This window comes from Dendropsophus ebraccatus, chromosome 4 (assembly GCF_027789765.1).
Source record: "Dendropsophus ebraccatus isolate aDenEbr1 chromosome 4, aDenEbr1.pat, whole genome shotgun sequence".
In the NCBI taxonomy this organism is placed as follows: domain Eukaryota; kingdom Metazoa; phylum Chordata; class Amphibia; order Anura; family Hylidae; genus Dendropsophus; species Dendropsophus ebraccatus.
Window position 1 is genome coordinate 163,455,097 of NC_091457.1, and position 22,227 is coordinate 163,477,323.

Below are 22,227 nucleotides of genomic sequence, written 5' to 3' on the forward strand. Positions count from 1 at the left end.
GCTGGGAGCATTATACACAGCGACAAAACATTCAACCACTTGGAGCATAAAATGGAAAATTACAGCGTAAATGTCTGAGCTCCAATAACAGCAAATACAATCTCAAGCATTGTTAGCTCTAGTATGTTAAGGCGGCCTCTATGAACGCAGCTCACACGCCAGGTGTAGATAAACAGAGAATAAAATGGGTTGAGAGGAGGTGTATGCAGATAGGCAGAAGAAAGTATTTCAAAGGGGTACTCTGGTGTTTTTTTTTCTTTTAGCTGGTGTCAGAAAGTTATATGGATTTGTACATTACTTGAATTTAAAATCTCCAGTCTTCCAGTACTTAGCTGCTGTATGTCCTGCAGGAAGTGGTGTATTCTCACCAGTCTGACACAGTGCTCTCTGCTGCCACCTCTGTCCATGTCAGGAACTGTCCAGAGCAGGAGAGGTTTTCTATGGGGATTTGCTGCTGCTCTGGACAGTTCCTGACATGGACAGAGGTGGCAGCAGAGAGCACTGTGTCAGACTGGAGAGAATACTCCACTTCCTGCAGGACATACAGCAGCTGATAAGTACTTTAAGACAGGAGATTTTTAAATAGAAGTAACTTACAAATTTGTATAACTGACACCAGTTGATTTGAAATAAAAAAAAAAAAAAAAAAAAAAAAACACACATTTTAATCAGAGTTCCCCTTTAACACCAGTTGGCAGTCTGCATTGAGCTCGGTGCTTAAAGATCATACATGTAAATAATACATTAACCGTAGCCCATATACAAAGCTCAAACGTCTACAGCGTCCAAGGGAAGGTGAGAAACTTCCCAAAATGAAACACCTGTACAAAGCGCGGCACCCTCCAGGCAGAGCCGTCTACAAGCAGCAGCCATTGGGATGGCAGGAACACTCCGTTGTAATCCAAAAACACATTTCGGGATGGCGCGCTCTTAAATCAGCGCCGCAAATTGTATTCCTGGGGGTGCACATAAACATAAAGAGCCATTCATTTATATTGTGCACATTACATGTAAAAATATCTGAATGTATCAAACGGCCAGGCTGCGAGTGTAACCGCGGCGTGATTTATTCATCGTGTCACTAAGGAAATCGACTATGTGCTATTATGGAGAGCATTTTACTTTTCTTTATGCATAAAGAGACATTTTATAATGTAAATGTAGCCGACAGCCAATGCCGGAGCGCGGATGCAGAGCGCAATTTGTCCTCAAGGTCACAGAATTGGATCATTGTTGTACATGTCGAGAACAATTTCATCTGGACTTTTTATTTTCCTTTTAATACAGATTGTCTTTTCCATTAGCTTTCACCATTTTTATTTTTAGGTCAGGTTGTTTTTTTTTTTTTTTTTTCCCTCCTTCATGATGAGTGAAATGATAATCTCCTGTATTGGCCGAGTGGCAACGGACCTTTACGGAGGCAAGAGGCTATGCTGTATACTTTAGCTCCATTAGCAAAACTTACGAGGAAAAAAGAATAAAAAAAAAAAACACACTTAAAAAAGGGTATTCCTAGATCTCAGCTGATTATATATAGCTATAATAAGACATACAGAGATATAGGGGCAGATGTATTAAGAGACACATTTTTTGAGCAGTTGTAATTTTAGATTACGTCGCTGGATCTATAAAGAGGCGTAAAAGTCCTGCGCATTAGCGCTCCAAGCTGGTATAGAATTTATTGAGGCAAAAAATTATAATAAAATGTTGAACACGGAGAGGACACATATCCCCATAGTGCAAGATTATATTATATATATTTATGTGGTATCCTACCACGGGTGTTGCTATTGGTTACACCCTTCGCAAAAGTATGTGTAAGTGGTAATGTAGCAGTACAAGAGTTTTACCACTAGATGTCGCTATTGCAGGTATGTATGCCTAGATATTGCACGGCTGTAGAAGCTAAAGGGTTATTGTTTTTTTGTGTCACATGGATCTGTACACCAATGAGAGTTCTTTCTTCTTTCCTATCAACTTTCTCCTTACATCTTTCACACACACTCTTCACCCACTCACAGCACACCTTACATGTGCTGTAGGAAGGAAGTTACATGGGTAGAGGAAGTGTGGGGTCTTTTGCCTTGGATTCTGTAGAGGAAGGACGCAAGCTAGGACGCTCCTTACAGTAGTCAACATGGGCCCTGGCTCCTGCCAGGTCCCCAGTCTAAGTTTTAGACACAGTTTCTTTTCAAGTAACCTTACTTTACACTATGGAGTGTTAAGCTACTACTAGAAAGGACAGGTCAGTGATCATCTCAACCCATGCCGTGGACCAGAGAAACACAGCGCAGAACAGTATCCACATAGAAGTAAAGGAACTGTTCTGGTTAGAGCAAAGTTGCTAGAAGCCTAAGCACTATCTCGCAGCGCGGGTGTAATCAGAGGACTCTGACCACTCTGCTCATCCCAGGTAACAAGGTCTTAGGCTTGTGTCACCCTCTAGAACGGGTCACCAGATCGGTGGGCAATAGATGGTGTAAAGAGTGTAAAAAGAGTCAAAACACAGGCACAAGTATTCTTATTCTACCACTGAAGTTCTGGCAGAGCACAGTACTACATTGTGTTGGGACTATCAACATCCTCCTCTCTACTCTTCTGAACTTTCTACCTCTCAGCACACTACCCAGCCAGCACGAATGTATCTTCTGTTTTACTCTCAGTACAGATCTAGCCTATCAAGTATAAAGTACCATAGCAAGGCAAAGCTGTATTACCTGCTTCCTATATTAAAGGAGAAGTCCGGCAAAATTTTTTATTATAGTATTGTATTGCCCCCCCAAAAGTTATACAAATCCCCAATATACACTTATAACGGGAAATGCTTATAAAAAGTGTTTTTTTCCCTGCACTTACTACTGCATCAAGGCTTCACTTCCTGGACAAAATGGTGATGTCACGACCCGACTCCCAGAGCTGTGCGGGCTGTGGCTGCTGGAGAGGATTATGGCAGGGGATGCTCAGTGTCCCTCAGAGTCCCTCTGCCATCATCTTCTCCAGCAGCAACAGCCCACACAGCTCTGGGAGTCGGGTCGTGACATCACCATTTTATCCAGGAAGTGAAGCCTTGATGCAGTAGTAAGTCAGTAACCTAGACAACGAGCTGTCAACAGGATGGCTAGAGCAGCAGACCAGGAAATGGATAAAAGTTTGCTGAATGATTGCATTTACAAAAATATTTAACTTGATGAGTCCTACAAGTATAACTATATTACTGAAGATGGAAATAACCCCTTTAAATGACCAGCCTACTAGCCCTTTAACAACAAGAGCAAGGGATTTAAAATGCCGATGCGCCATGTAGACAGAACTTTCAAAAATGAGCAGAAGGGCAGGAACTTAGTGCGCTCGGCCTGGGGCTAATGTGGTCATGGACACAATGAGGGAAGTTAAGAGATGGCAATTTCAATGCAGAATAGAAGATGCAAGATACCAAGATGACAGTATGCCTTTAAGCACACCTACGACAGACAACATAAAAGAGGTTTTCCAGGATTAGAAAAAGCAAAAACAGCAACTTAGTTGTGTGTGGTATTACAGTTCAGTCCCATTGACTTCAATGGAAATGAATAGTAAACCTGTGTGCAGACAGAGGACAAGAGTGGTGCCATTTGTGCGAGGAAGCCGCCATGTTTTGGTAAGCCTGGATAATCCCTTTAAAGACACACAGAGATATGTTGGGTCAGCAGAGAAGTCTAGGGGAACTCTGGACAATGTGTAGCGTTTGCATTAGGAGTTTTCCCAGAGTACATGGTATATATGGGCACAGATACCCAGTGTAAGAAATAGGACCTAGTGGAAGAGGATGCCAAGTGCCACTCAGATTGGGCACCGTCTGCTGATGGACATTGTTTAATAGTATATGGTAAAAGTCTGTCTGTAATTCCCAGTCAGCCGTCCTATAGGAGCACTCTACTGTCAGATTACCTTATATACATTGCTGGACATATGAACAAAATAAAGCAAAGACCTTCTGGCTTACAAGTTATATCCCTTAAATACATTTATTGTTGCCTGAATCTCTTGGTGAGGAGTCATCCAAGCCCAATCCGCCCATATGCATATAGAGCGTCAATGGTACAAGTCTGTAAAACCCATCAAAGAGTTAAAATTCCCTGCATAAGGATAGGCCAAGAGTAAATTAACCCTTCAAACACAAACTTGCGCCATCATTCGCTACATTTTGCTGTATATCATACCGTTTGCGGCACAGCAGACAGACAATGAAGACATCCGGGGGTCATGCAACTGCTTATTGAATTGGAAGCAAACATGTAATCACAGGAATATGGCCGGCTCTCCCCTCCTGTATAGATGTTCAGATGAAGAATTTTGTTGCGTACTTCTAGTAACAGTCAGTGATCTTCAACTAAACATTATAAAGTGCTAACAGAGTCTTTATATAGCTCCTTAGCGGATGTTCACACTGAGGAATAGGCGAGGAACTGAAGAGGAAAAGTTTTCTGCTCGAAATTTCCTCTTCTTCCGTTCGGGAATATGGGTGGGTTCACACTACGGAATTCTCGTGGACAATGTCCGTGGAATTCCGTCAGCTATCCGCCCGCACGGGCACGCGCTTTTCCGCCGGCTCCATAGACACCATTCTATGGGCCAACGTATTCCGCGATCCACTAAAAGAAGTGACATGACACTTCTTTCAGCGTATAGCGGAATACGCCGGCCCATAGAATGGTGTCTATGGGGCCAGCGGAAGGGCGCCCAGATGTGTGGGCGGACAGCTGACGGAATTCCGTAGTGTGAACCGGCCCTAACCAAGGAATACAAGCGGAAATTCAAAGCCCTAATGACTTCTATGGGATTTCTCTAGCGGATTCCGCCCTAAGAATTGACATGTTAATTCCTTGTGCGGACAGCAGATTCCCGGCAGAACATTCCCCACAAAAATTTCACTGAACAGAGCGGTAACCCTGTTGAACACAATGGGACCTTGCTCTGTACATATTTTATGGGCGGAATGTGTAGAATTAAGTGCGGATTCCACTTAAAATTCCGTGCCTATTCCTCTGTGTGAACATACCCTAAGGGTGGTATTACACAGAACAATTATCGTTCAAAAAAATCGTTAGGATTTGAATGATAATCGTTTAGTGTAACAGCAGACAACTATTAAAGGACGAACGAGAAATTTGGACCTATTTTTATCGTTGATCGTTTGCAAATAATTTGCATGGAATAAGACGTTGTTTGGTCGTTTACAGTAGCGACGACAGGACGAACGCAATAACGATCACAAGTAACAATCATCGTTCCCTGTAATTGGGTGAACGATTTCAGGCCGTTCGCCATATCGGGCGTTTATCATTAATCATCGAAAAATGGCTTGGTGTAACCCTAAGGCTGCAGTCCACATCACAACTCATCTTGGGATATGTCGAGTAGGGATGAGCGAACTCTTCATGAGCAAAAACCGATACACGTCTGTTTGTGTATCTGTTGACCAATAAAGTTAGTTGAAAGGGCAAACAACAAGCTTGTACGCATCACCGTTACACTGGCAAAGCCAGCAATGCCCCTACGGGCGATTGATCAGATAGGTCCGGTGACCCTGGTGTATTATAACCCGATCACGCCTCCCACTGCCATTCTATTGCTGGTTAGTTTAGGGAAAGGTTGGCGCTGCAGGCAGGGAGAGCTTAGTAGGCCGCATAACTTTAATAACTGCTTTCAGGGCACAACGGTGGGGTCGTCTATGCTGAGGAGCTGGTGGCTCAAAATGGCCAACAATCAAACTGGGGGAGCATGCCCATCACTAAACCATGAAGTGTAAGCAGGCCGACCACAGCATAGGATATAATAGGGGTTATCCCAAGGGTAAAAGGGTATGCCCTTCTCTCCCAGAGTTTGCAGGGCTGCAAGTATGCCAAGCGTAACAGCATGAGAAGAAGGCGGCCAGAGATTGGCTTATAGGTCGAGTTCGGCAACATTCTGTGAACCCAAACACTCAGCATTAATTTATAATAGGAATGAGTATATTGGCATGCCAGCATAGAAAACAGAGCTGCTGGGGAGCACCAAAGTGCCTGAGCTGGATGTGTTGACGACTTGACTGGTAAGTATGTATTTTTTTCTAGCAAAACCCCAACCACTGGGGATTATAAAGGGGTTGTTCACAAAAAAAAAAAAAAAAAAAAAAAAAAAAAAAATCCTTCAACTCAACTGGTGCTAGAGATTTGTAATTTACTTCTATTAAAAAATGCCCAGTCTTTCAGTACTTATCAGCTGCTGGATGTCCTGCAGGAAGTGGTGTATTCTCTCCAGTCTGACACAGTGCTCTCTGCTGCCACCTTTGTCCATGTCAGGAACTGTCTAGAGCAGCAGCAAATCCCCATAGAAAACCTCTCCTGCTCTGGACAGTACCTGACATGGACAGAGGTGGCAGCAGAGAGCAATGTGTCAGACTGGAGAGAATACACCACTGGAAGACTGGAGTTTTTTTTTTTTTTTAAATAAAAGTAAATTACAAACCTCTGGTACCAGTTGGTTTAAGAATTTTTATTTTTTTTGTAAACCACCCTTTAAGTAAGTCGGAGGACAACCCATATAAGTCTGAATACGGTTTTAAAACAATATATTATAAAATTCCTATCACGTCTGCATCTGTTCTTCTAAGAAAGTAGAATGATGTATCATTTGCAATGAAAACTTTTATAACAATTGTCACTTTTTTTTTTTGATCCAGCGATGTCTTCACTCCATCGGCAGGGGATTCCACAGCAGCTGCCTTCTCTTGTCGATGAACCCGGGCACAGGCACTAAAGGGCACTCCGCATTTTTTCTTAAGATCTACTGTTTTCCGTCCCTACTTTCCTGTTGGATAAAGTGAATATCCTTGGACGGCGGCCAGCATAAGCTCTTTAGAACTCATACACTGCCAGAATCCTAAAGTTACACACAAGTGTTAAAACCAAATATTGGAGTCAGAGGAGTCCTCTATCTCGGCTTTGCATTTGTAGCTTTTACATTTATGGAAGAAGAAAAATAAAAATAAAAAAGGAAAAGTCTTTTAAATGAACTGTATCTGATGTGCTTAAAACAAGGGGAGCGGAGATAAAGGAACATGAGAAGGTAAAACCCTCCTTATGGAGCAAAGATTTATGTCAATTAATTCACTGCTTACAAATTCAGGTAATTTTAACATCTGGAGAGGACTTCCTGTAAGCAGCGGCGGCGGCTGAGGAACCCATTAGGACGGTCGCAGATAGATTTGGCTTAAATTACTTTATTGGATTTTGCATTAGTATTTTTGTTACATGTTGGCTGCATTTGAATACGTGTCGAATTCTAAAGTGCTTATATTAAAGAACAAACTTTTTGCCAAAGAAGAAATGGTCGGAGTTTGACAGAAATATTGTGCGGCGATTGATTTAGAAGTGCCAAGGCGTTTGCCAAGCGTTAAAACAGAGGAAACACGTGAGAGAAGAAGAAGAGCAGGAATCAGCAAACTTATGGAGATTTTAAACACTGAAGACTTTGATGGAACTTTGTCACCGGAAGGGCCACGACGCCAGAGTATCAGGACGTCAACGAAAGGGCCACAAAGCCAGAGTATCAGTGTGGTGTCCCACTAGGGGTGCTACTGTTGTTAACACCAGTGCTTCTCAATCACAGTACTCACCAACAGGTAATGTTTTGAGGAATTCCTTAGTATTTCACAGGTGATATAATTATACTCAGTGCATCAGGTATTAGCACAGGTGTCCTTTGTATGAGATATCCTCAAAACATGACCTGTTGGTGAGGCCTGAGGACTGGAATTGAGAAGCACTGGTTTACACCCTTCGCCAAAGTCTGTACTTTTTGTGGTCTTACTGCAGCCAAAGTAGTATTAAGAGATGACCACTGGATGTCACTATATTATGTATTGAAGTACAGAAGGTGCACAGCTGAAGTGTCTCAAAGGGTTATTGTGTTTGTGTGGACCAGAAGGATCTTCACTTTCTTCTGTCCTATCACCTCTTCTTTTTGTTCTTCTGTTGCACTCTTTTTACCCAACCACAGTGCGCCTTACATGCTGGATAGGAAGTTAGTCCCTTGGGTGAAGGAGGAGTCTTAGTCGGGATTCTGTGGAGGAAGGACACAGACTGGACTGGATTTGTCAATAGTAAATCAAGTCAACATTATCCACGGAGTCTGTGATTATTCCCTACCACCTACACAGCATATACACCTCAACCTTGGGACATCTCCCCTTTCTGTGGGTGGCTGGTCCTACTATCCGGGAGAGTCATTACACCTCTCTGGCCACCTGAGACTATATAATCTGTGACTACACCATCCCAAGGGACCCAGTAGCAACCCGACAGGACACCGACCACAGGGGAAAAGGGTACAACCGGCCTTACACCTTAAAAGCAGCCGTACCATCACACCTGTGTGCCCACCAGGCACTGGCGTCACGTGACAAACCCCTAAGGTCCAACTGTATCTCGGCCATCCACCACAGGAGTGGCGTCACACTTCCATCTAGCAAGTGACCGGCCGTCCCACCGCTATAACACCATCCGGGGGCTCACCACAACAGGACATCACCGGAAGGGCCATGACGCCAGAGTATCAGAACATCACCAGAAGGGCCAAGATGCCAGAGTATCAGAACATCACCAGAAGGGCCATGACGCCAGAGTAGTTGTGGGTTGTTCTGTTTTTAACTCTTTAATTTAATTTAAGGATGTTGACTTTTAGTAGATTTTGCACCAGAAATCTTTAAAAATTTTACAGCATTAGGCTATGTTCACACAGTGTTTAAACAACGGTCATCGTTTGAGATGTTCCTGTGGCCAATACTACTATATCGGCGACAAAAACGTCATTTTATTTTATTTGGATTGCGAGCACATTTGGGTGTACCTGCAGTACAACTAACCATTGCAATGTACGGCAGACAGAGCGGCCACACATTGTGTGAACAGAGCAGGTAAAACGGCCGTTGTTCGCACTGTAGAGGCTGGAAATAACTGACACATTAATTATTTCTGCTGTTGTACTAAACGGCCGGTGTTCAAAACAGTGTGTAAACACGGCCTTAGGCTATGTTCACACTTTTTTATTAAAACAACAGCCGTTCTTGCTATAGAGAAATGTGTTGCATTGAAGCCAATGCAAACAACAGCAGTTCTTCACACAATGTATTGAACCACAATGTTTCCTATAGCCATGGAAATAATAATGTCAATTATTTTTGGTCGTTGTGCATTGATTTCAATGCAACAACGGCCGTTGTTTGACACCCACTACAACGGCCGCTGTCCCCACACATTTTTCGAAACGAAAATAGAGCCAAATATCATCAATAGAGCCAAAAGCATCATACCAACGCACACAGATTCCATGTGAGGGTGATTTGGCTATGGTATCCACTCTTAGTCATGGCAGTCATGTTGGTGATGGCGTGGGTGACCTCGAGGATGCCCCTCCCCCAGTCCCACTCAGCACCTAACCAAAGCAATGCTCCCACACCAAGTCACATTTTGAAAAAATCTGAGCTCTTAAACCAAAATGCTCTTAAACTAAGGTACCACTGTATGGGCTTGAGGACCACCTCTGTCATAAGATTTGCAAGTAGTACTGGGGTTTGCATGGGTTACTAAAGGTTGGTAAACCTCATTGTACGTTATGTCTGTATATAAAGCGGCTGCCCATTCAATCCAGCACCATCTCTGTCATTATTAAAGGGGGAGGGGGGTCAGACCTCTCAGGACTCAACAACACCCTTGTCACGTGGACTCTAATATCTGCACGTATAGGACTAGGACTTATAGCCGTATTCACATGTATCTTCGTGTTGAGGAATTTCCACACCAAAAAGGGGATAACAAATCCACCAACTCATAGGGTGTGTAAAGTAATAAAGGGGAAACGCATAAATGAAATACATGATGTGGCGCTGGTATTTAGAAGAAAGCAGCCATGTTTTTCTTAGGGTATATTCACACGGGCGGGCTCGCAACGAGATTCTCGCTGCGAGCCCGGCAGGTCCTGGCAGTTCCCATACACTACATACTTGCTGTGGTCTAAACGACCGCAGCGAGTATGTAATTCTGCCGCCCTTAACCCCTTCTGCTCCCGCCGGCTCCCCCGCTGTAAGCAGCATACATTACCTGTCCTTGCTGCACGGGTCCGGCATCCTGCTCTCCCGTCCGGCCAATTAGTGTGTTGCCCAGCCGCAGCCACTGATTGGCCGGGCGGGAGAGCAGGGCGCCGGACCCGTGCAGCAAGGACAGGTAAAGTATGCTTACAGCGGGGGAGCCGGGTGGGAGCAGAAGGGGTTAAGGGCGGCAGAATTACATACTCGCTGCGGTCGTTTAGACCGCAGCAAGTATGTAGTGTATGGGAACTGCCAGGACCTGCCGGGCTCACAGCGAGAATCTCGCTGCAAGCCCGTTCGTGTGAATGTACCCTAATTCTAGATTGTGATAGCCATAGCTTCTACTAGACGTCGCAGGATTTGCGCAGATAAAACCGAGGCAAATGGTGGAATTCATGTCAAAAGCCTCAAACAACAAATGTAGAATTTAGACATAATCGCCGATTGTGAACACGGCCCTAACCTGCCGAGAACGTAAAATGGTAGTCAGGTGGCGAGCACAACGTGGATGCTGTATGGCTGTCTATGTTAGGAGCAAATCCGCACAGCTACATTTCCATCCATCAGTATATACTGTACACAAATATGGATGCAATAACTATGATATATAACCCAAATCACATCCGTATTACAGACATATACCCATAATCCTGTGTGAAACAGGCCTTATTTCTTGTAGTAAGAATCTTCCTGTTGCCCATAGCAACCAATCACAGCCTCCATAGCAACCAATCACAGCTCAGCTTTCATTTTACAAGAGCAATTTGAGAAGTGAAAGCTGAGCTGTGATTGGTTGCGACAGGCTCTTGGTTGTACGACTGGGTAACGCCATGTAGCCCCAGCCTCAGGCCTCATGCCCACGTCCGAAAAATTTTAAACCAATGGCTTTCTATGTGTCTATTCACACATCCGCAATGTTCGCAGATCCGTGAATAGGCAGTAACCAATGCGGCAAAAAAAAAAAAAAAAAAAAATAGAAGTGTCAGTGAGGATCTGCAGGTCACTGTCTGGAATGTAGTGGTCTGAATTGCGACCACTACCGAGACACAAGGTGCAGACATGTAAAATGTAGCCCTAGGATTCTTACCTGTCAGGTCCCTAAGGCCAGCGTGTGATGCTTCAGGCCCTGACAGGTTCACTTTACGGCTACGTTCACACAATGTATTATTTTTAAGACAACAATGGCCACTGTTGGCGATTAAAACAACGGCTGTTCGTGCCATAAAATAATGCACTGCATTAGACTCTATGCGAACAGTGGCCGTTGTTCACATGCCGTATTAAAAGGGCCATTGTTTGCTACGGCCACACAAATCATTGACATGTCAATTATTTGGGGCTGCTAGTACACGAACAATGGCCGTTGTTCACACTCTGGTTGTTCTGATGTCCCTACATTGCTCAGAGTTCAATGGTTGATTGGATTGCAGACACACCCCTACACACCTGCAATCCAAACAGAAATAAAATAATGATCCATATTGGCCACAGAAACCGGCAAGACATGTTAAACAGCAGCCATTGTTGTACACAGTGTGAACGTAGCCCAAGGCTTTATTCAGATACTGTCAAAACGATGGTAGTCTTTATTGGACGACTGTGATTTAACCCCTAGGCGACCTAGGACATACCGGTACGCCATTGGTGACTGTCCCCAGAAGACACTGGGTGTACCGGTACATCCTGAGCTATGAAGTGCGCTCTGGAGCGGAGCGCGCTTCATAGGAGGTGGGGGCCGGCTGCAGTGATCGCGCTGCAGCGTGTCATTAACCCCTTAAACGCAGCGATGGAACAAAGTTACAAAGCCTGCATCCAAACTGGAGACAAGAGTGGTTCTGTCTCTGGAAGAAAGTAGCCATGTTTTTGTAGTGCTGGATAACCCCTTTAGGGTAGCTTCACACGTACCGACTCGCAGCGTTAATAACGCTGCGAGTCGGCTAGGTCCTGGCAGATCACTTTTACTACATACACACAGCGGTCATAACAACCGCTGCATGTATGTAATTCAGCCGGCCGCTTAACCCCTTCAGCTGCCGCCCTGGCTCCTGCTCTGTATACATTTCCTGTCCTCGCTGCACGGGGTCCCGGCGTACTGGTCTCCCGCCAGGCCAATCAGTGGCTGCGGCAGGGCAACACACTGATTGGCCTGGCGGGAGAACAGTACGCCAGGACCCCGTGCAGCAAGGACAGGTAATGTATACAGAGCGGGAGCCGGGCGGCAGCTGAAGGGGTTAAGCAGCCGGCAGAATTACATACACGCAGCAGTCGTTCAGACCGCTGTGTGTGTAGTGAAAGTGATCTGCCAGGACCTAGCCGACTCGCAGCGTTATTAACGTTGCGAGTCAGAACGTGTGAAGCTACCCTAAGGGTTTTACAGCATGGTTAGTGTGCTCTCTAATGTTGCGGATGCTCCATGCAAACGTGTCTGTAATACCGTAATGTGGACGCAGCCTAAGCGACAAGAGCGAAAACCTGAGCAAAACGCCAGAGATATATATAGTCTGAGCATATTTACCTGTGACAGCGCTCGGCACGGATTCTATGGAGTCAGCGGTCATCAAAACAGAAACATAATCAACGTCCATTTCCCTTTAAATGATCAGATAGATGAAAGATTTCTCTAGAAACTTCCAGAAAGTTCGTTGCTGTGGGCAGGGACTCTCCCTGTATATTATACTACAGCCATCTGGATGATGAGACTCCTATACTGCTCTGAGCTCTTGCTTTCCTATCAGCTGATGTTTGTTTATGAAGGAAGTTTCATCCTTTCTGATGATCAGTGGGCGGAGCCGTGACACCAGCTGAGGAAAGTGAAAGCGAAAGCACCCCCCCTCCCCCCACTGGTGAGCACAGGCTGCAGCCATACCACCTGTCTGACTCTATGAGACTTTCTGTATCAGGATATTTGGAGACTTTCATCACGTTACATCAAGTCCAGGAAATATTTGTGTAATTTGCCGCTTGTTATTGCAGAAGTGTTTTAGCTTTGTAATTTATCCGTGCAAAAACAAGTACAGGCAGACGACAAACACGTCACGGCCATGTGTGACCTGCAGGGACGTAGCTATAGGGGCCGCAGAGGGTCGCACCCTGACGGGCTTAGAAAGTGTCTCTGCCCCATATGAGGAGGCCTGTGCTATAAATGAAGCTTTATGATTAAAGGATTCCCTGAAAATTTTAAGACTGCATTTACACATACTTTTTGTTTGTGTTTTTCATGCAAAAAAACACAACAACAAAAAAACACCGCAAAGAACCCGGCGCATGGCATTTTTTCTCTTTTGCATTTGCTTTTTTTTCTGCCATTTTTGACTTTGTGTGAATGATATTTTTTGTGAGCTGAAGTTTTTTTTTCCCCTCTGCCATCACATGACCGAGCTGCTGGACCACTAAGGGTATATTCACACGAACGGACTCGCAGTGAGATTCTCGCTGCGAGTCCGGCAGGTCCTGGCAGTTCCCACACACTATATACTCGCTGCGATCTGAACCACTGCAGTGAGTATGTAATTCTACCGCCCTTAACCCCTTCTGCTCCCGCCCGGCTCCCCCGCTGTAACCATACATTACCTCTCCTCGCTGCACGGGTCCGGCGTCCTGCTCTCCCGTCCGGCCAATCAGTGTTGCCCAGCCGCAGCCACTGATTGGCCGGACGGGAGAGCAGGACGCCGGACCCGTGCAGTGAGGAGAGGTAATGTATGCTTACAGAGGGGGAGCAGAAGGGGTTAAGGGCGGTAGAATTACATACTCGCTGCGGTCGTTCAGACCGCAGCGAGTATATAGTGTGTGGGAACTGCCAGGACCTGCCGGACTCGCAGCGAGAATCTCACTGCGAGTCCGTTCGTGTGAATATACCCTAAAGGTGACAAAAGCTCTGAAGAAGAAAAAAAAAAAAAAAAGCCATACGCACAGCAATGGTGTTTTTGAGACAATCAGAACAATCCCATTGAAGTCTATGGGAGAAAAAATGCCAGAATTTGACGGAAAAAAAAGCACGCCACCCCCTCAGCATGCTGCATTTTGGAAAAACTGTCAAAGAGCCTCAAATAATATATTACTGGTCACAATACATATCTAGGCTATGTTTACACTGTGTTAAAAAAAAAAATAATGCGTAAAAAAATGTCCGTTATTACTAAATTATAATTGAAGTCAATGGAATGACAGCCGCCCTATGCACATAGGGGGAGATTTATCAAACATGGTGTAAAGTGAGACTGGCTCAGTTGCCCCCGGCAACCAATCAGATTCCACCTTTCATTTTCCAAAGAGTCTGTGAAGAATAAAAGGTGGAATCTGATTGGTCGCTAGGGGCAACTGAGCCAGTCTCACTTTACACCATGTTTGATAAATCTCCCCCATAGTGTATTAAATAACAGACGTTTTTTGCATGGACGTCAAATTAATGTTTGTTTTTTTTTCACCGTCCTTTCACCATTTTTACTTCTAATTTCAATGGACCTTCAAAAAAGGGTCTGTAATGGGACTGGGCACTGGCGTGATCGGCTTCTTAACCGGCCGACCCCAACCTGAAGACTGAATCCTATACTGGATAAGTGAAACACAAGACAGGGACAAGACAATACAAACACAATAATATTAGGGTCCACAGGTCAGAAACTAGCGGTCGTCGCAGCACAAAGTGAGAACCAAAGGGAAAGTCAGGGAGTCACGCCAAATATTAACCTGTTAGGAAAAGGATAGCTTAGACACACATGAATAAGGCTCTATAGCAGGCAAGGAGGCATGATAGGGGTAGTAGTCTTATGGAGGCTGGAGTCCCAACCCCAAGATGTGATTGGCCAGAGACTCCAGTCCCCAGGCATATCAAAGAGCTGACTGGCAGTGACGCCCGCCAGTCAGCATAATGAACATGTGCAACACCTAGACCGGTTGGCCGAGGGCTGATGAACGATGCTGGCACACACTATGGACGATGCCCGCGCACCCCTAGATACTGGCCAGGCACGTTGTCAAGGACATTGTCAGCGAATCTAAGAGGCTTATTTTGAGGGGGGAAAAAATCGACCAAAATAAAATGTCATGTGAACATAGCCATATGTTGGACAGTTTTTTTTTCTTCCCTGGGACAATTTGAGGACACAAAGGGAGCCTAACATTGCATAGGGACAGAGAGGGGGCCTAACTGCTAAATAGTATAGTATCAATCACTGTTATCCACTCAGAGCTGAAGCCCCTTGTATGTCACTGGATGTAGCTGCACTGTAATCACTTCTACACCTGAGGGAGGTGGGTGTGCGGTTAGGTTATGGGGGGCCCAGGCACATTGTTTGCACGGGAACTCACTGCGGTCTGTGTCCACTTCTGCTCCTGTGTGTGGTGTAGGTCTCTGGGCTTACTCACTCACCGCTCACTCACCACAGAGGGTTACATGAAATCATTGTAGTAAATCATTACAGTTTGAGGACAGGAAATGCTGTAACTTCCTCTGTTTGTGCAGATGCAGGAGATGAGTTTTTATCAAATCTGAGAAGTATAATAAGTATACTAATTCTGTCCTTTTACTTGGCTATGACATGTCGCAGGAAGCAGAGGGAAGCCAAAGGGGAGTCTATGGGGGGAAAACCATCAACGTTTCTGTGAAATCAACTGGTGTCAGAAATGTATATAGATTTGTATATAAATATAGAAAATTAACTTCAGTTTAAAAATCTCCTTCCAGTACTTATCAGCTGCTGTATGTCCTGCAGGAAGTGGTGTATTTTCTGCAGTCTGATACACTGCTGTCTGCTGCCACCTCTGTCCATGTCAGGAACTGGAGAGGTTTTCTATGGGGATTTGCTGCTGCTCTGGACAGTTCCTGACATGGACAGAGGTGGCAGCAGAGAGCACTGTGTCAGACTGGCAAGAGTACACCACTTCCTGCAGGGCATAGAGGCAGCTGATAAGTACTTGAAGACTGGAGTTTTTTTTTTTAAATAGAATTCATTTACAAATTTGATTTGAAAGTTGATTTAAAAAAAACATTATTTTTTCACACCGGAGTACCCCTTTAGGGTTTAACTCTTCTGTTATAATAGAATACATACAGTATGTGTTTGAGTGTAAAGCTGACCAAACACATCACATATAAGTAGTCTGATTGTTCTGTAACCATGACACAAATGATATTCTGGTGAATGACCGTAATGCTATTGCAGCCGCTACAAATGATGGCGCTCTGACGTCAACTGACTGAAATTGTCCATTCACCTTTATGATACACTTCAAACTGAGTTTGGTTATGGTACAGTATATTCAGCCGTTCTCCTGATATGCAGGAGAATGGGCTTTGTGCTGCTCTACTCCCTCCACCCAGGTGGTCACCCTGAAAGAGGCGGACCTAAAACTAGTCTGAACCAGCCTGAGCCAAACTTTTGCTAGATCGCATGTCTGCTAGCTCAGCTCCTGCAGGACAAGCTCCAGACTCCTGAAGTTGCCTCTGAACTCAACCTGAAAGTCAAGCTAGGGGAGAAGATTTTCAAGGTATGAGATGTGTTTCCTCATCAACATGAGTCTTCAACAATGATGAAGAGTTACAGCTTGCCTGGCAACAGAAGAGACAGAGATCATGTGACCTCTGTCTCAGAAGGGAGGGGGAGGACAAAGGAGTGGAGACAGAATGGTGGAGGCAGTGAGGATTTTCAGCAGCTTCAAGGTGTGAGTCAGGATGTGCTGTAGACAAACCGACCAATTCATGTAATAGAAACCTATTCCAAACAAGCTTAGATTATAGGGGGGATTGAACAGCGTTAAATATTTCTAAATCAGAGCTCCCTTTTAAAGGGTTAGTTCAGCAAAATGTTTTTCTTTCAAGTCAACTGGTCCCAGAAAGTGCCAAAGATTTGTAATTTACTTCTACAGTATTAAAAAAAAACATCTCGTCTTCTCTAGTGTCCTAATACAGGTGTACCACTAACTTGGTATTGCACTTGGGTAAAGTACTCGGTTCAGGTTCACAAAGTGGGATATGGTCGGATGTGTTCTGTGTTTTCCGCACTAGTTGTCACTACTGTGTACTTTGTATGCCTTGTCCTATGCACAGCTGAAGGAAACACTGGTTCAAACTGTTTATGTAACATGCTTGTGTTTCTCCTGTTACAGGTGCAGGTCTGTTTTCCCTCACTTTTCTGCCTATCTCTTCTCTTTTCTCTTCTGCACACACATCCCCACCGATCACAGAGAGACTTGGTTGCCCCTAAAAAAGAAAGTTAGTTCCAGGTGGGAGGAATTTTCATCAGTTTAGAGAGAAAGAGAGCAAGAGCAACTAAGTGACACGTTTCCTGCTGCAGAGAAGTCAGGGCCAGGACCCTTGTCAGAGACTTAAAGTGTACTGTATACCTACTGTATCCAGGTCCAGTCTCCTGAAGGCAGCTATATAACAGCTATACTTACTGTATCCAGGTCCAGTCTCCTGAAGGCAGCTATATAACAGCTGTACTTACTGTATCCAGGTCCAGTCTCCTGAAGACGGCTATATAACAGCTATACTTACTGTATCCAGGTCCAGTCTCCTGAAGGCAGCTATATAACAGCTATACCTACTGTATCCAGGTCCAGTCTCCTGAAGTCAGCTATATAACAGCTATACTTACTGTATCCAGGTCCAGTCTCCTGAAGGCAGCTATATAACAGCTATACTTACTGTATCCAGGTCCAGTCTTCTGAAGGCAGCTATATAACAGCTGTACTTACTGTATCCAGGTCCAGTCTCCTGAAGATTGCTATATAACAGCTATACTTACTGTATCCAGGTCCAGTCTTCTGAAGTCAGCTATATAACAGCTATACTTACTGTATCCAGGTCCAGTCATCTGAAGGCAGCTATATAACAGCTGTACTTACTGTATCCAGGTCCAGTCTCCTAAAGACAACTATAAACCAACTATACTTACTGTATCCAGGTCCAGTCTCCTGAAGGCAGCTACATAACAGCTATACTTACTGTATCCAGGTCCAGTCTCCTAAAGACAACTATAAACCAGCTATACTTACTGTGTCCAGTCTCCTGAAGGCAGCTATATAACAGCTATACTTACTGTATCCAGGTTCAGTCTCCTGAAGTCAGCTAGATAACAGCTATACTTACTGTATCCAGGTCCAGTCTCCTGAAGGCAGCTATATAACAGCTAGACTTACTGTATGCAGGTCCAGTATCCTGAAGGCAGCTACATAACAGCTATATTTACTGTATCCAGGTCCAGTCTCCTAAAGACAACTATAAACCAGCTATACTTACTGTATCCAGGTCCAGTCTCCTGAAGGCAGCTACATAACAGCTATACTTACTGTATCCAGGTCCAGTCTCCTAAAGACAACTATAAACCAGCTATACTTACTGTATCCAGGTCCAGTCTCCTGAAGGCAGCTACATAACAGCTATACTTACTGTATCCAGGTCCAGTCTCCTAAAGACAACTATAAACCAGCTATACTTACTGTGTCCAGTCTCCTGAAGGCAGCTATATAACAGCTATACTTACTGTATCCAGGTCCAGTCTCCTGAAGTCAGCTATATAACAGCTATACTTACTGTATCCAGGTCCAGTCTCCTGAAGGCAGCTACATAACAGCTGTACTTACTGTATCCAGGTCCAGTCTCCGAAAGACAACTATAAACCAGCTATACTTACTGTATCCAGGTCCAGTCTCCTGAAGGCAGCTACATAACAGCTATACTTACTGTATCCAGGTCCAGACTCCTAAAGACAACTATAAACCAGCTATACTTACTGCGTCCAGTCTCATGAAGGCAGCTATATAACAGCTATACTTACTGTATCCAGGTCCAGTCTCCTGAAGGCAGCTATATAACAGCTGTACTTACTGTATCCAGGTCCAGTCTTCTGAAGGCAGCTATATAACAGCTGTACTTACTGTATCCAGGTCCAGTCTCCTGAAGGCAGCTATATAACAGCTGTACTTACTGTATCCAGGTCCAGTCTTCTGAAGGCTGCTATATAACAGCTGTACTTACTGTATCCAGGTCCAGTCTCCTGAAAGCAGATGAAACAAAGGAATTCCGGCCAGTGCAAAGAGTCACGGCTCAATGTGTCCGTCAATCACATGACTGCCTTCTCTCTGTGAGCCCTCAGATGGCCTGGGATGCAAGGACTTCCTGTTTTCTTACTGTTTCCTTTTTTCTGAGGAAAAAACTGTCAGAAAATAGGAAGTGCCGTGTTTTCCATGATAACAAAAAAATAAATAGTCAATGTATATTGCAAACTTGCTTTTTATCACATCTACTGTTGATTTAGATTTTGAAAGTTATAACGACAGTGACACTTTAACTTCTTCTTCTTATGCAAGTAACTGCTAGCATGCAGTGTTAGACCCCTCAGGAAGAAAGGACGTCTTCTGCGGATCATCTTGTCCTTGCCAGGGATACTCTCAACACAATGCAGGGCACTGACCCCAGTAGAACAAAGCTGCAACTGGCCTACGTATTCTTCAGCTTTACCCAGCGCAGGGACCTAGGGCTTCGTACTACCCTTATAGGACGGGTAACCTGTAACTGTAAGGGCATTAAGCGGTCAGAAACGCGAGTTTTCTTCTTCTCTCAACCACACTATCCCGACAGAGTACAAAGCTAAATTGCACAGGGCCCTCATCACGCTCTTCTGTTGTTCCAGCTTCTTCTACTTCTCACCTGTACCGGTAGTTACTGAAGCTTTTTTTTGTATTGCACTGAATTACCTCAGTAAACGGACGTTATTGTGGTTAAGCTACTGGACATTCAGTCATTTTGCACCTACACACCAGGTTACACTTGGGTTATCCAAAGCTGCACTCGTCTGACCAGGGGTGGGTAACACCACCCCAGGCTACCATAACAAGTGCCCAAGTGACCCACCTAAGCTGCCACAACACTGCCAGAGCTACCCCAGGCAACAGAGCACAACATTGCTGGCACCGCTATCGCACTTCCAGTACTCATCAGCTGCGGTATGTGGTGTATTCTGCAGGAAGTGGTGTGTTCTTTCCAGTCTGACACAGTGCTCTCTGCTGTCACCTCTGTCCATGTCAGGAACTGTTTAGAGCAGCAGCAAATCCCCATAGAAAACCTCTCCTACTCTCCAAACTGTAAAAAATAAACCACTTCCTGCAGGACATACAGAAGCTGATAAGTACTGGAAGACTTGAGATTTTTTTAATAGAAGTAAATTACAAATCTTTGGCCCTTTCTGCCACCAGTTTTTGGTAAATTACCCCTTTAAATGTCTTTGAGTTCCCATACAACTTCTAGTCAATGCTGATGGTCTCTGAGAGGTCAGCGGAGGTAAATCATCACCGAAACGGTTAAATATGCAGATGCCGGCACTATAGCTGAATGTGAAAACTGTTTTATTGAGTAAATGAAAGGCTATCATTTAAAAATCACATCTAGCGTCATCCAACCTTTTCAATATTTCTGGGAGATTTCTTTTAAGTATGTCTGCCCTTTCCAAGGCACAAATTGACACTAGTACACTTCATTTTAATGATTTGATAATATCTGTAAATGATGACTTCAGTCTGATTAGTTTTCTTTTTCTTTGCTTTTTTTTTTTTTTTTTTCAAAACAGGAGAAGTTCAAACACGATAATATCTCACCCTGAGGATAACTGGGATTTGCATCCAAATGTGGTATAATAATGTCTTCTGGTGCCAACGAGTGAGAGGCATATCATCAAGAAGGAAGAAAAAACACCGGCACATTGCATCCAGAACCGCCATCAATTATTCAGGATTCCAGGAGAGCAGGGTGTATATTTTAAAGGAAAAAGGAGAAATTAAAAATTAACTACAATTAAATACGGACATGGTTATGAAGTTGTGATCGGCAGGTACGTGGAGGCGCGGCACCAGGTCACTGCAATATTCCCAGTATTACAGGCCTCCAATCCATCATAGGGCGATCTATATTTCCCGCTATTTATTTCAGGGGAAACGCCAATCACTTCAACAGTTGTATTTGTACTCTTAAGGAAGTATCGGATGAATTGTACTCGTCTATGTTTATTTATAATAACAGCCGTTACTTAAAGGGGTACAACAGCATTTTTTTTTCTTTCAAATCAACTGGTTTTAAAAAGTTATAGAGATTTGTAATTTACTTCTATTTAAAAAATCTCCAGTCTTCCAATACTTCTCAGCTGCTGTATGTCCTGCAGGAAGTGGTGTATTCTTTCCAGTCTGACACAGTGCTCTCTGCTGCCACCTCTGTCCATGTCAGGAACTGTCCAGAGCAGGAGGGGATTTTAAATGGGGATTTGCTGCTGCTTTGGACATGGAAGCTGAGGAGCTTTTCTAACATAGCCCCTACCCAGAGAGAGGAACCTTCCCAGCCTAGCCTCTCCCCAGAGAGAGGAACCTTCCCAGCCTAGCCTCTCCCCAGAGAGAGGAGCCTTCCCAGCCTAGCCTCTCCCCAGAGAGAGGAGCCTTCCCAGCCTAGCCTCTCCCCAGAAAGAGGAGCCTTCCCAGCCTAGCCTCTCCCCAGAGAGAGGAGCCTTCCCAGCCTAGCTTCTCCCCAGAGAGAGAAGCCTTCGTAGCCTAGCCTCTCCCCAGAGAGAGAAGCCTTTGTAGCCTAGCCTCTCCCCAGAAAGAGGAGCCTTCCCAGTCTAGCCTCTCCCCAGAGAGCGGAGCCTTCCCAGCCTAGCCTCTCCCCAGAGAGAGGAGCCTTCCCAGCCTAGCCTCTCCCCAGAAAGAGGAGCCTTCCCAGCCTAGCCTCTCCCCAGAGAGAGAAGCCTTCGTAGCCTAGCCTCTCCCCAGAGAGAGAAGCCTTCCCAGCCTAGCCTCTCCCCAGAGAGAGAAGCCTTCCCAGCCTAGCCTCTCCCCAGAGAGAGAAGCCTTCCCAGCCTAGCCTCTCCCCAGAGAGAGGAGCCTTCCCAGCCTAGCTTCTCCCCAGAGAGAGAAGCCTTCGTAGCCTAGCCTCTCCCCAGAAAGAGGAGCCTTCCCAGTCTAGCCCCTCCCCAGAGAGCGGAGCCTTCCCAGCCTAGCCTCTCCCCAGAGAGAGAAAATCCTGTTAAGAATCCTGTCAAGAACTTGCAGAAACCTATTACATTCTTTTGTTCAAATTTTTGTATAGTTCATTTAAAGATTTCTGCAAGAAACATTAGAACTGACAACTGAGCTATCATTCG

The 22,227-nt window shown here is 44.8% G+C and overlaps 1 protein-coding gene across 1 annotated transcript in view; it reads right to left on the bottom strand.

The window, feature by feature from the left end:
* Positions 1-12,858, bottom strand: part of LOC138790108 (uncharacterized) — a 230,643-nt gene extending 217,785 nt beyond the window's left edge. Inside the window, exon 1 of the mRNA XM_069969072.1 lies at positions 12,621-12,858. Within this exon, the coding sequence (XP_069825173.1) occupies positions 12,621-12,690 (70 nt within the window). The 5' untranslated portion in view covers positions 12,691-12,858. The remainder of the gene's footprint in view (positions 1-12,620) is intronic.
* Positions 12,859-22,227: the final 9,369 nt, after the last annotated feature.